The sequence below is a fragment of the Abramis brama genome (genome assembly GCF_963993115.1).
Source record: "Abramis brama genome assembly, chromosome: 23".
Classification (NCBI taxonomy): Eukaryota; Metazoa; Chordata; class Actinopteri; order Cypriniformes; family Leuciscidae; genus Abramis; species Abramis brama.
The window spans coordinates 27,492,177-27,506,239 of record NC_139985.1 but is presented as its reverse complement, the minus strand read 5'-3'; the positions used below and the strand labels follow the sequence as shown (position 1 = coordinate 27,506,239).

General features: G+C 40.2%; 1 protein-coding gene across 2 annotated transcripts in view; it reads left to right on the top strand.

The window, feature by feature from the left end:
- Window positions 1-14,063, top strand: part of srpk1b (SRSF protein kinase 1b) — a 52,308-nt gene that overhangs the window by 1,747 nt on the left and 36,498 nt on the right. The window contains exon 1 of one of the 2 annotated variants that reach the window (XM_084100805.1): window positions 7,313-7,513. The exons of the other annotated variant lie outside the window; for it this stretch is intronic. Coding sequence (XP_083956931.1) covers window positions 7,443-7,513 — 71 coding nt within the window. The 5' untranslated portion in view covers window positions 7,313-7,442. Of the gene's footprint in view, window positions 1-7,312; window positions 7,514-14,063 lie in introns of those variants that run through there. 2 annotated transcript variants of the gene reach the window in all.

The following is a 14,063-nucleotide window of genomic DNA, read 5'->3' as shown; positions in this document are numbered from 1 at the left end:
AAATCCACACTGCTCTGGCGGGTTAATAAAGGCCTTGTGAAGTGAAGCAATGTGTTTGTGTGAGAAAAATATCCATATTTAAAACTTTATTGAGTAAAATAACTAGCTTCCGGCAGACGACCGTACGCATACTACGCAAGTCGACTTACGCCACAAGAGTAACCAGTGACGCGATGTATGACGTAGGCTGTAGGAGTATCGTCAAGGTCAAGGGTTACTCTTCCACCGTAAATCGATGCATATGGTCGTCTGCCGGAAGCTAGTTATTTTAATCGATAAAGTTTTAAATATGGATATTTTTCTTACACGAACGCATCGCTTCACTTCAGAAGGCCTTTATTAACCCACCAGAGCAGTGTGGAGCACTTTTATCATGGATGGATGCACTTTGATGGCTGATCACTGCCATTATAAAGCTTGGAAGAGCCAGGACATTTTTTATATAACTCCGATGTATTCGTCTGAAAGAAGAAAGTCATATACACCTAGGATGGCTTGAGGGTGAGTAAATCATGGGCTAATTTACATTTATTTATTTTAGGTTAGAGATTCTTAAATCCAAAGAATCAATCTTTTAGTTTGTTTTTTTTGTTTTGTTTTTGCAAAGCATTAAATGTAGTTTGATATAGTTGGCGTTCTTTACTGTGGTGTGACGGATTATAAAATGATTCTCAATGCATCTTTTGCTCCAATTCTTTTATTAATAATAGTTACTATAATAATACTTCCAAAATATTTTTTTGTTATTTTATCTTTGTTGCAAGAGATGCAAATAACAAACAGTAGAGCAAATACAATATTAAAAAGAAACGAGCAGTAAGAATACAGAAATTAATTAATTGTTACGTCCCTTAGATGTCATTGGATATTTGTCTGGGGGTAAATGGGAGTATAACATTAGCAGAAGAGTGTGTGTATCTCAAAATGAGGATATGGCAATAAAAGAAAAGGATATAGAGGTGAAAAGAAATTAATATTTACAAAGGGACCAAATAACAATACAATAACAAGGTGGGAAGGCGAGCACGAGAGGTGCCAAAGAAAATAATTAATAAAGCAAAACACAGGTTATATCAGCTAAAATTACTATCAAAACAAAATGTAGAAAAGTCTTCAGTATTAAAACGGCCTAACTAAACTATGCTGACTAACCAGATAAACACTAACCACTCTCTCCTAAAACTAGTGTGTCTAATACAACCGGAATTCCTATGTTCTCCCTCTTTTACATTCACTAAAGAAAAAGCCGACTATGTTTACGTGAATACGTAAAGACAATATGTCTCGCCAAGACATATTTTTAAATTACTTGTGTATGCCACTAAAGAGAAGTGAATTCGGGATCGCATGCTGTCTGAGAAAAGCGTCTTTCCGTGCGCACGAGTCAGCGTGAGTAACGCATTGAGATCTTTTTCGTGGCTTATTGCGCTTAATAACTAATTTTACCATCAAGCACTTTATTTTCTCATTCATGCATGTTCTTTTCGTTAAAACCAAAAGCGCAAAAAAAAGTGGTTTGCTTCCGAAGGACATACACAACTTTATATTTATATATAATAAGAAATATTATATATAAATATAAATATATGGTCGCATATGCTCCTGAAATTTAATCTGTGTGATAGGGATGCACGATATTGCATTTTGGCCAATATTCGATATGCCGATATTTTCAAACTAATTTTGTCCGAGTCCGATGCCGATACCGATATATATACACATTTTCCCCCTGATATATTTACACTTTAATTTTACTGAAGAGAAATCCAAGTCTCTCTCATGTACTACCTTTACCGTATTACACTCATGTGTTGTAGATAAGGCAATACACAAGACAAACAAAACAACATTTGATTCTACCATAAATGTATAATTTTACAAATGTAGACAGACATTCACCCTTGAAAAATAGGCAAGTTATTTCACTTGGAGAATAAATGATATGCCAGTGCCACATTTTATTTTTAAGTTCAGACTTCAAACTTCAGTCCTTAGGAGTAAAATAAATAAAAATAAATTTTCAAATAAAAAATGTACATCTTCTACTTGAACAGGTTTACCAAATGCTTCCCTGTTTTCGGTGCTGATGCGGTGGTGACCCGTTCATGTAACATGTAAGGGTGGCGCTGCCAATAAAGCAACTAAAAGCTGTCACAACGAACCGCAAAAGTAATGATTATGAATATGTCAAATATAGCAAGGAGACATTTTAATTGTTTATTAATAAACAAGTGTTTTCTGTGTCGGTGCAAAGATGTTGACAATGACTCGCGATCTTCGCAGTAGTGAACGCGCCAGAGAGAAATGCACATTTCGGATTACATAGTTTTGTTTCGTTTTGAATTGTTCTGTTTAAAAATATGATTTCAAGCATTCTGTAGATAATAGATATATTTCTCAGGTCTGTGAGGCAAGTAGGCTATGCTGAGTTTTGTTTCATCTATGAGACAGTTCAATCGCGGGCGCCTCCGTGTCGTGATATCTATTATCTGCTTTACTTTATTATTTATTAAATCCAGGCAATTGGTTGACGAAACATTGATTAAAATTAAGATACAATTAACACAAAACGAAATTCACTTAGAAAGGCTTTGTGCTTTCTGTTTGAGATCTCTGTGAAAGTTTTAAAGCAGTCTCTTTTAGTGCCGCTTTCAGAGCGCTCACGTCCGTAACGGAGAACTGTCTCTGTTTTTCCTCATAAATGCGAACACGAAAAATAAAATAAAATGAATATTTTATGCTCTGTGGAGAGCATAGTAGCTTGGAGAGTTTACATTATAAGCTACAGGACATCGTCTTTCAAAACATGACCTGCACCAAAGAGAAAAGAAAAATACTGCGTCATTGTACCCAGCACTTCTTAAAATGCACTTGCAAATGCGTCTCTGTCCCCAGCACATTTCAAACCAAACTGATGCCCATGCTTGAAATGCCTCCACATGTTAAGTTGCTGGCCCTCATGCACAGTCGTCACGTGAACATAGGAAACACGCCACCCTATCGGCAAGGCTCATCGGCAGAAATGATCATATTGGCCGATGCCGATGATGGTCATTTAAAGCTTTTATCGGCCTATACCGATGTTGTGCCAATATCATCGTGCATCCCTACTGTGTGACCTATATTTGGGAGCATTTGTGCGAGTGCAAATAATGGTTGTGGTGCGTAGGGCTGGGACGGTATGGATTTTTTCTTACCGCGGTTGAAAAGCAAGAAATTCCCGCGGTATAGTGGTAAACTGCTTTAAATCAAACCCCCCCCCCCCCCCCCCCCCCCCCCCACGAGCCAAATCTGTACATCTCACAGCACCCGCACCCAGTTCTTGCGTCTAAATTTGTTGCTTTAATAAACAAAATAATCCTACAATAGTAGACATAAGCCCTTTAAATACAAATAAATAGCCATGTTTTATAAAAATGTTCACAAAACTAAATGAAAATGTTGTATGTAAGATTAATTAGTTAATAGAGTTAGTTTTAGTTTTAGTTTTTTAGTTTTAATAGAGTTAATTAAGTTGTAGGTTACGTTTCTAATGTCACAGGTAGCCTAATAATCTCAAGGTTTACTGCTTACACGATTCTTTTGTAGTTTGGTGTACTAAAGTGTTGTTCTAAAATAAACATTCACGAGTGTACCTTATTACTACTTCTCACTGCTGATTCCTGATGGTTTAGAGGACGAGTCGCCCGCTGTCATTTCAAAGAATAGTATACGGCGAGCGCGTCAAGCATAAAATGCCTCGTCCACTTGGGGAGGCGCGCGCGCAGTCAGAGAAGAAGAGATAAAAGCCCACCCACACTGACAACTGATTGGTTAACTTACCGAAACGGGCCAATCAGGATGCTCTCTCTCGCTCCCTCTCCCTCTCTGCCGTGCGCGCGCTACACGGTTTGGAACACAGTCTCTGTCTCGCATGCGCACTCTTGCTCGCTCGCTCTAGATTCCGGGAGATTTTAACTAATTTGCGGGCATCATGGAGCCGCTATTAATATGCGGGAGACTCCCGGAACTTCTGGGAGACTTGGGATGTCTGTAGGTACTCTCGCATATAGGCCTAATAGTCAATACGAATGGAATGTTATTATGTGTCATGGAACATTGCGCTCCCCAACTCGCGAAAGGTCGGATGTGCTCCATCTTTTGATGGATTCAAGGTTTTCTAAACAAAACTTATGTAAGACACAATGTCATTAGACACTATCCATGTCATTAGAATCAATGTAATTAGACACAATGTGCACACGTGTGCAGGCCAATGCTTTTTTTTTTTTTTTTTTTTGGTGATGACGGTGACGAGCTTAGACCCGCGGTAGGCATCATGTGACCGCGGTAATGCGGTAACCGCCCCAGCCCTAGTGGTGCGACCTGTTTTCAGGTCCGCGGAGTGTGAATTGTGCAAAAAAAGAAAACGTTGCCTTATCTTCTCTGAAAAGCGGCCCGCACATTCAGCTGACATAAACCACAATTTCAATAAACAAAAAAAACTATCCAGTGCATGAAATGTTTTCTGTGTTGACACAAATCTTGTGCGATGTCCTAAACTGCCGGGATAATCACACAACGTGTGCCGTAGGCTACACGTCCACTAATGACACGTCCGATTCGCGAACTCATGACTCCTTTGAACCGATTCACTTTAATGAATGGTTAAAACAACTGATCTGTCCAACACTGAACTCACGAGACGTCTGAATCAGTGTATAACTAATCGGTAACACTTTAACATTGGTAAAAAAGAACGGAGTTGCGATTAACATGACGTATGCAAATGACAAATCATGTGCCAATATCATCGAGGTGAGATGATATAGAGCCAGAAGACCAAATTTCAAATCCTGGCCACAGGATGTGTAAAGCCCCGGTGATTGTTGGTGTTGTTTTTAAATAAATGAAATCTGTTAATATATCATTTGTTGTTGTGGTGCTCATTAATTTTTGGTGGGTGCTCCTAAATTTTTGCTGGTGCTCCTCACTTTTTGAAGTTGGGAGCACCAGTGATACCAAGTAAAAAAGTTAATTTCGAGCCCTGAGAGTAGCCTACTTTTTTTTACAATAAAACAGTACATTAATATGTATGATAGACCTATTTCATTAAATGTAAAAAAAAAACTAGTTTTTATGCATCGATGCAATATTGTTCACATCAGCATTGCGATGCATCGTAAAAACGATTGTACAGCTCCAGTTAAATTAAAACTTTCATTTTGGTTTTGGTAAAAAAAAATCACTAAAAATAATTAGTATGTTATGTTTTTGTCGATGACAGTTGTAGCTTGCACTTTGAACGTGCTTAACGTTCTTTAAAGTGAAAATCAATGAGGACCAGTGTTGTTTTGCGTGAACTATTCCTTTAACACTTTCATGTTGTTGTTATCGTTCTAAGAATTTCATTTTAAAGTCAGTCTTATGCTGCGTTCACACCAAACGCGAATCTGCGTCAAAATTCGCGCCTGCCGCGTCTAGTTATACGCGTGACCACTTTGTGTGCATTCGCGCGTCAAGAGTGAAATTGACGCGCGTAAAATCAAAAGTTTGAAGCGAAATTTACGCGCGTCAAAGGCGAAGTCAGGGGGCGAAAGTTTCTAAGCTGTTGGCGGCCATCTTTTTTAGATGTTTATCGAGCATTAGCAATAGCATTAATCGAGAGAGTCACCGCTCTTATATGATCTGAAGAGCAGAAACAGCTGCGTAGGGGACATCGTCGCTGTACTCGGGTCCACCAAAACCTCCGGAGGGTTTCAGGAGTTTCACAATTTGCTCCAGGAGGTAGGTTTGGTGGACCTAACGGTGAGGACGCTGACGAGGACAGCGTAGGCCGTATAAAGCCTCGGCCTCGAGTGGTCGCTGCCTGACGAGCCCGCGCTGTAAAGCCCGGCGCGAGGTTCACCCTCTCCCGCACCTAATCTGTCATTTATTTTTGTTTTGATAATAAATGGAGGCAGCCTCCAAAAGTGAAACCTGTCCTGTTATTTTTTTTGAAAAGTTTTTATACACTTAATTGTGTTTGGTGTCTTTACATTAGATTAATAAAGTTTCATATAGGCTAATCTAGAATAGATATGGAATAAATAGCATTCAATACAAATGAGTAGGCTATCTCTCATATTGAAATCGAGTTTTTATGTGAAAGATTTGCTTTGTTGTGCATTTTAGTCATATTACAAAATAATTTATTGAGGCCAAACATAAAATAACATTAAACTGTCAGTTCACCACGTGACAGCAGCAAGCAGGCAGGCTCCTGATTGGTTAACGCGGCGCGAATTGACGCAGAAGTTCAGATTTTTCAACTCGGGCGGCAGACGCGAATTCGCGTCAAACGCGTGATGCACAAAAAGCACAATTCGCGCTTAACGCGCGAAACGCGCCAGACGCTCAATTCGCGTCTAGTTCGCGCGAATAGGCGAATTTGCGTCTACCGCGCCGCGCTAAACGCCTCATTCGCGCCGCAAGACCTCCAGACGCGCGTAAACGCGTCTTACCATTGACTTAACATTGAAATCACTCGCGCCAGACGCATATTCGCGTTTGGTGTGAACGCAGCATTACATGTCTTGAGTTTAATATGTTAAACAATCCAATCAAAGAGCCACGATCTTCTTGTGGCTACATCCGATGCTCCAGTTGGTGCTCATATGGGTGACCAGGTTTGAGTCTGGCCGCTACATATGTTGATCCAATTCTCTCTTCTCATGCCCGTTTTCCCTGTCACCTCTTTCTGTCTGTCTCGTAAAACAAGTAAAATAATAACAATGATAATAAAACGCTTAAGAATCAGAGAACCAAACGTAATGGAGATCAATAGCAAAAATACATCCTAAAATCCTGGGGCCAGATGATGATCATGTAAACTGAAGAAATACAGTGTGTGTGTGTGTGTTCCTCTGTTAAATACTGGACGACAGCTTGACTGCCCTGAAGAGAGCTGTTACATAACAGTGCTTTGTGACAGCCATCAAGCCTGATGCGTTTTATTCTCTTATTCTCTCTCTCTCACACACACTTTCATCTACTGACTGCTCAGGTGAAGCACGAGCAGAAGGGAACATGCCCTCTGGGGTCTGCTTGTGTCCTTGAAATACGACATGTCAGATGGACAGAACCTTCGGCCCGGCCCTTCTGCAGGAGAGAGGCGGGGTATATGACTTTTCTTCATGAGCCTCTACAAAATCAGTCATCGACGTCCCCTCTCCTCCTGCGCTGCGTTTATGCCACACTGTGTTAGGCGAGAGTGAGTTTTCACTCACTTATCACCCTCCTCCTCTGCTCCTGTTTCTCTTGCCCTCCCTCCTGTGCTGCCTTGTTTTCCAGTCGGATCGGTAGTGTTGAGGCGGCCAGTGAGCGGAGAGCAGGCAGGCACACTCTGGGAGAGAGAAAGTCACATCTGTGGTTCAACTCTGGCTCACACAATACCGTCCTGCCCCGTGCTGTCCTCCTCTGCCATGTGGCTCCTGGATTGGATCTTTTCGCTCAACACAGCTGTGGTGAAACTAGCCAGCGGTCTGAGGTGCAAGTGAGTGCATCTGTGTGTGTGTGTGTGTGTGTGTGTGTGTGTGGAGAGCAAAGAGTGTAAGCTGAGGTGGCACTGCTGACTTATTGATGTTGGATTCATTTTTAATCAGACAGCTGATGTGCTCAGGCAAGGTACGGGTTAGATTAGTCTTTTGTGACATGTTTGCGCCGAGGAAGCAGGACGGGTTTGCAGGACTAATATGGGTGTTAGATCCTCTTTGCTGGTGTATGCAACTTCGCTGACCACCTCTTTCTGTCATGCATCCTGCCAAAGTGGGATTCAACCTTTGTGTTTTGCACCCTTGTGTTCCCTTGAAGTTGTCTCTCCAGGTGTGTACACCCTGTCTGGCATTGTGCGCAAGTTGTGGTGCAGTGCTGGAAAACTTAAAGGGCTGGTATCACAGTTCTGTCTGCAGTCAACTGCACTGGGATTTGCCTAGCAGTGTGGATGCTCATTATGTAAGCTGTATCCTCCACAACTGCAGCACTGGGGTCTGGAAGACTGCGGATGACAGATAATGTGGCTCTCAGCGAGGACTGCTTGAAACCAAATCAGGTCACTGTTTTGGGGAGCTGTGTGCCATGCAGATGCTGCACTGGCCTCTTTAGCAGGGGCGGTTCCTGTTCTGAGTTACTTGACCGATCAACTCTATAAAGTCTTGAGATTGCCAAATCTGTATTTGAAGATGCCAGGGTGCTTAGTGGGCCTTTTTTATTACTATTACTATTGCTTAGGGTCAGGGATTTGAAGGAACCGCTAATCTTAAGTAATAAACCAAGGTGTGTAAATTAATTGGCACATTTGTACAACATGAATCAAACCTTAAGTCGTGCAGCTTGTTGATCAGAGGTGTGCTAGTATTTTTCTATGCAAGGAAGGACCAGAACATCTTAGAAAAACCAGTGTTGTGCTTTTGGAGGTTGGGCTGCATTATATTCAAGAAAAATGCGATATGCGATAACTCATTAAATAATGTGATATTCGATATACGATACGATAATGCTTAAAGTGTGTAAAATGAACTTAAATTATCATTAAAATTTATTTAGATATATTTATATATTTATTAAAGTTATATAACATACATACTTGTTTCACATTCTTTTTGTGACAAGAAAACATCCCTACAGCTTCTGAAAGTGAACATCAGTGTTTTACTGTAGCATAAGAAGTGTTATTTTAACATCAGTGTAAACCACGGGGTTCAGGTTATCCTACATTAGGGTTATTTAACAACAGAAACTGAATAATCAAATGTAAAAATAAAACACTGATTAGTTTTCACTGTATGAATTAAATATATACACTGATTCTTATTAAAGCTACAAAAGTTATTCAGGCAAGAGCAGCGAGTGATTTTCTCTTTGTCTTTTGTTCATGACCCCAGTTATTGCAAGCCGCTGCGATATGCATTTTGCAATATTTCGATAATTTCGATATATTGCGCAGCCCTACTTGGAGGGCCACTTTCCTGCAGAGTTTAGCTTCAGGTTGGTCCATTAGACCTTCCTGGAACATTCAGTTGATCCTGAAGTTCTTGATTAACTGGTTCATATGTGTCTAATTAGGTTTGGAGCTACACTCTTCAGGTTTGTGATGCTCCAGGAACAGGATTGGACCCGGTCATACACTTGAAGGGATAGTTCAAAAATTAAAATTCATCAAAATGTCATAATTTACCGACCCTCTACGGACACATTGAAGCTCGAGTTGCCATTAGCTAGTTTTTTGTTTGTTTGTTTTTTACTTGCCAGACTTTTTACATGGAATGTAAATGAAAAAATTCCATATAAATATAAAATAAATTTCTATCATTATTAAAGACAAGTAAAGTCTGTATTAAAATAAGAATAAATAAACTAAATGCAATGGCCAAAACAAACGCAAAAGAACAAAGATACAAATGAAATAAAGTGCTTTTCAGTAATTAACAGTAGTTATATACAGATTAGTTACTGAAATTTAATAAAGTAGGCCTAATCAAATGTAAAATAACACTGCATAGTCTTCACTTGATAATTCAAATATAGATGAATCCTTATTAAAGTTACAATAGTTACTCAGTCAAGAGCTGTGAGTCTTTTGTCGTTTGATTAACAGTAAAAACACTGCAGCAGGAATATTAGGCTGTTGTCACTTTAAGATAATGCATGGATCCAATATACTGATACTGTTATACATGCATTATACAAAAAAGTTGATTGCAACTTCCGGTTCACGGGGACTTTAGGGGCCCTTTCACATCTACCTTGTTTGGTCCGTACCACGGTCCGGACCAAACAGATGAAATTTAGTCCGACGAAAAGATGTAGTCTCGGTCTGTATTAAACTGAACAACATTTGGTGCATTTCTAGTGTGAAAGCATTTTCTGTATGGTTCGGACTTTTAGACCATTTACAGGAAGTTCCGGTGGTTCCTGCGTAGCCTAAACAACTGAAGAAGAATATTTATGTGCAGATCTGTCAGTCCTGCCCACAGCGTTTCTTCCAGCTGATTCACATGCACACACACACACATTTTTCCTGCGTCCTGCCAGCGACGATAAAATGTTCGCACAACGAGGACGTTCATTTGGCGAATTTGAACTAGCCTCGAGTATAGTTGGTGCTGCAGGGAGTAATGCCATAATAATGAAGTATAGTGGCAACGATATACATCTGTTCATTCATTCTTGTCAAAGTTACCCGCCGAATTGACAACACGCTGACGTCAGACACACATCCGTTTACAAACCAATCAATGTCAAGATGCAGCCCACATAGATGATGACGACAGGACGCAAGTACGTCATGTAAAGTTCTTTAGTGCGCTCGCATAATTGCAATGTGAAACCAAACCAACTCTAACCGAATGTATAAAATCATACAAACATGAACTTTGGCTCGGACCTTGGTGCGGACCTTCAGGTGTGAAAACGCCCTAAGTGATGGTCATGTTCCCTATATTCACTGTAAAGCCAAGCTTCTGAGCTTTAAAACGACACCTATTTTGTGTTGGTTAAGCAAGTGGTTGCTAATAACATGGTAACTTAGTAACGCCCCCCGCTTCGGATTTAAGCGAGCCAACTGGGGTTTGAAAAGTGGTCATAAACAGAGGCGAAGTTTACCTGAGTCAGGAGAGGCTCAACACTGCTGCTCATTTCCCATGTTATTATATCAGGCGACCAGCTAAGTTCAACCATTAAAACATTTTAAACAATTTTCAGCTCAAAACTCACTTTCAGGCATCAGCATGTGTTGCATGTCCAAAGGGGATTCTGATCAACGTATGAGGAAGAAATATATTTATATGAAAAGGCTTCTTATGCTAACCATTGCGATAATAAATACATACTGTATATGTTTATGGAAAATACCAGATACGGCTAAAAGAACATAGACAAATCATATTTAATTAAAATGGTGTATTTATTTGGTTTCATGTTTTATCTGACTCTTCCCTCCCTGTGCCTTTGTTGATACCAGACTAATGCATCCGCATGTCATAAAAAAACCCGTATAACTCATAACTCCTGTTTTCTTCTCGTGAGCTTCCTCTGTTGCTCTGGCTGAAAGGATAACAGTATAGTGAGACACTTAATATTCAACAATATTATTGATCTGCCTGCATTGACACCATTAAATGAGAACTGAGCTGAGCTGGACGATGACATCACTGTTTCCTCCAGAGCGGCTGTGTACAAATGAACTAAATTAATAACTTTTTTACAACAAAAATGAACCATCACTGAACTTACTTAATTTGGACTATGATGCTATTTTCTTCTAGATCTGCTGTACAGTAGAAACAAACTTTGTTGCATTACTTTCCTGTTATCACTGTAAAGCTGCTTTGAAACAATCTGTATTGTAAAAAGCGGCATTTATATAAATAAACGTGACTTGACTTGACAGGAGAGATTGCTCAAACTTCCTCAGAAAATTTATAAATACTCACCGTTTCTAAAGGAATATGATATAAATGTATGATATTTTATCAATATTTTTCTAAATGTGTAAGCCTTTGGACTTAAAAGTCGTAATGGAGTTTGTTTTGTGCATTATTGTGATCACAAATAAATGGAAGCAGGTGCAACTGAATAGTTATGTGATCTCTTTTTATGTGAAAGGGTAAAAACCAGTTTGATTCAGCATGATTGATGTGCACTCCAAACACAAATTAACATATTACTGTCACTGTAACATTTTTATTGTAAAACGTTCGCTTCTTTCATGCTCTATTTGCAGTCTAGCTAGTTTTCAGTCAGCTGGGGAAATGGAGGAGTTTAGGGTTGATGCCACGCCCCCCACCCTGTCAGACCAGCCCAGTCTCACGGCAGTTCGTGAAATTGTCACGTAATTTAATCTTTTGATTCGTGTACACGGACACGTTTATCTGTTTTTTTTTTTGTTTGTTTTTTGTGATGGTCAGCACGATTCCGTAGCATTAAGAGCGACTACGGTAGTGAGTAGTATGAAAGGCCTAAAATCCGGTTGGTTTTGGTGTTGGATGGGTCAAACAACACAGGACTTTCACCCAGGAGACCGGGGATGGTGTCCCGCATGTCAAGTTTCCTAAACCCAACCGTCCCGTTCTTCTTTTCCTAAACCCAACCGTCCCGTTCTTCTTTTCCTAAACCCAACGTCCCGTTCTTCTTTTCCTAAACCCAACCTCCTGGTCTTCTTTTCCTAAACCCAACGTCCCGTTCTTCTTTTCCTAAACCCAAACCTTCCCGTTCTTCTTTTCCTAAACCCAACCGTCCCGTTCTTCTTTTCCTAAACCCAACCGTCCCGTTCTTCTTTTCCTAAACCCAACCGTCCCGTTCTTCTTTTCCTAAACCCAACGTCCCGTTCTTTTTTTCCTAAACCCAACTGTCCCGTTCTTCTTTTCCTAAACCCAACGTCCCGTTCTTCTTTTCCTAAACCCAACTGTCCCGTTCTTCTTTTCCTAAACCCAACCGTCCCGTTCTTCTTTTCCTAAACCCAACGTCCCGTTCTTCTTTTCCTAAACCCAACCGTCCCGTTCTTCTTTTCCTAAACCCAACCGTCCCGTTCTTCTTTTCCTAAACCCAACCATCGGCGATTCTTGCAAAGCTGTATACAGCCTCTCTGCTGCAGCCCGACTGGCAGAAAGAATCGTGCTACTTTTTTTCCCCCCTTACGTGCAACCTATTGGAAAGCTCGGATGAGTAATTAGTTGGGTTAGTAAAATAACAAAATTATAGTTTTTAAGTAGAAAAAAATATTTATATAAAGACGTATAGTAAAATAAAAAGTGCTTACTGGATCCGTTGATTGACGCCTTCTTTCAAACACTCTCGTGTGTATCTGTGTAAGTGCTCTGTGAAGAGTGCCAAAGATGTCTATTTACAACATGTTTGTCCCATCAATGGTATAAAAGCTGAAAGTGTGTCCAGACTTTGAACTGAAACGTGGCTGGGGCATCTATTCTTTTACTCACACTGGCTGTCTGCCATCCCATTAAAAACCTATTTTTCTTAGGCTAGTTAACTTATGTTCATGTTTCCCTCATTCATGTTTTGCTCGAGGAGCGATGAAGTAGTGATGCTGCAAACAGGGAAATCTATTTAGAGTGCCTTATTTTATTAATTAAAATATCTATACTTGGCGCCAGCGTATTGATTCTCGTATCGCATGGAGAAGGACAATGATATATCGCCCTATCGATATTTTGTTCTACTTCTGTTACAGCTTAGTATCATGTCTGTAACTTTTGCATGGGAAATATGCACAAGGAGCAGAGTTTCCAGTTGGGGTTGGGTTATCTGGCACAAAACCATAGAAATGGAAACCAAGTGTCCGTCTGTGTGTAGTGTCGCTGTTGCAGCTGGTTAGGAAACAGTGTTAGAGTTATGAAATGCATGCGCTAATGTAAAACACACACACACTCACTGATGTGCTGTCATCATGTCCTATGATAACCTCTCTCTCTCTCTCTCTCTCTCTCTCTCTGGTTAGTAGAGATTGCATAACACAGCAGGTTTAATCTAGCATGCCCAATGATGATCAGTTTAACTGCAACTCTCAGACCGCAAGCTAATTAATCAGTTTTAATGACACCCTCTCATTGTCTAATAAAGCTTGACTGAAAAAATAAATGCTTGGTTATTTGTTTAGCACACTGCAGAGTGACATAGATGCAGTACAGACAGTATGCAGTTTTGCATTGTAGTATAGTGTTATACTGCATTATAAGAGATTATTTATCTCATGTGTTTACCCAAAGATAATAGCCGCTTTCCGACCAAGTAGTTACAGGAACTTAGTTATAGGAACTGTCCACTTCTAAACAGTTCTATGAACTACTCTCCCCCAAACTCGGTTTTGCTGTTTGCGTTCGCACTGGCCAAGTGGCCATAGGAACTGGTAGGAGGGGTAAGGGAGTGACGCAAGCATGGTGACTTTTATTTTGACGGCGCGACGGACCTTTATTTTGGCGGCGCTGAGAACACCAGAGCAAACAATGCTCGCATTCTCTGTGTTTATTAGTTAGCGATCTGTCTAACAGTACTGTTTAATATGTTATATTAGATAGAACTGTTATAGAAAG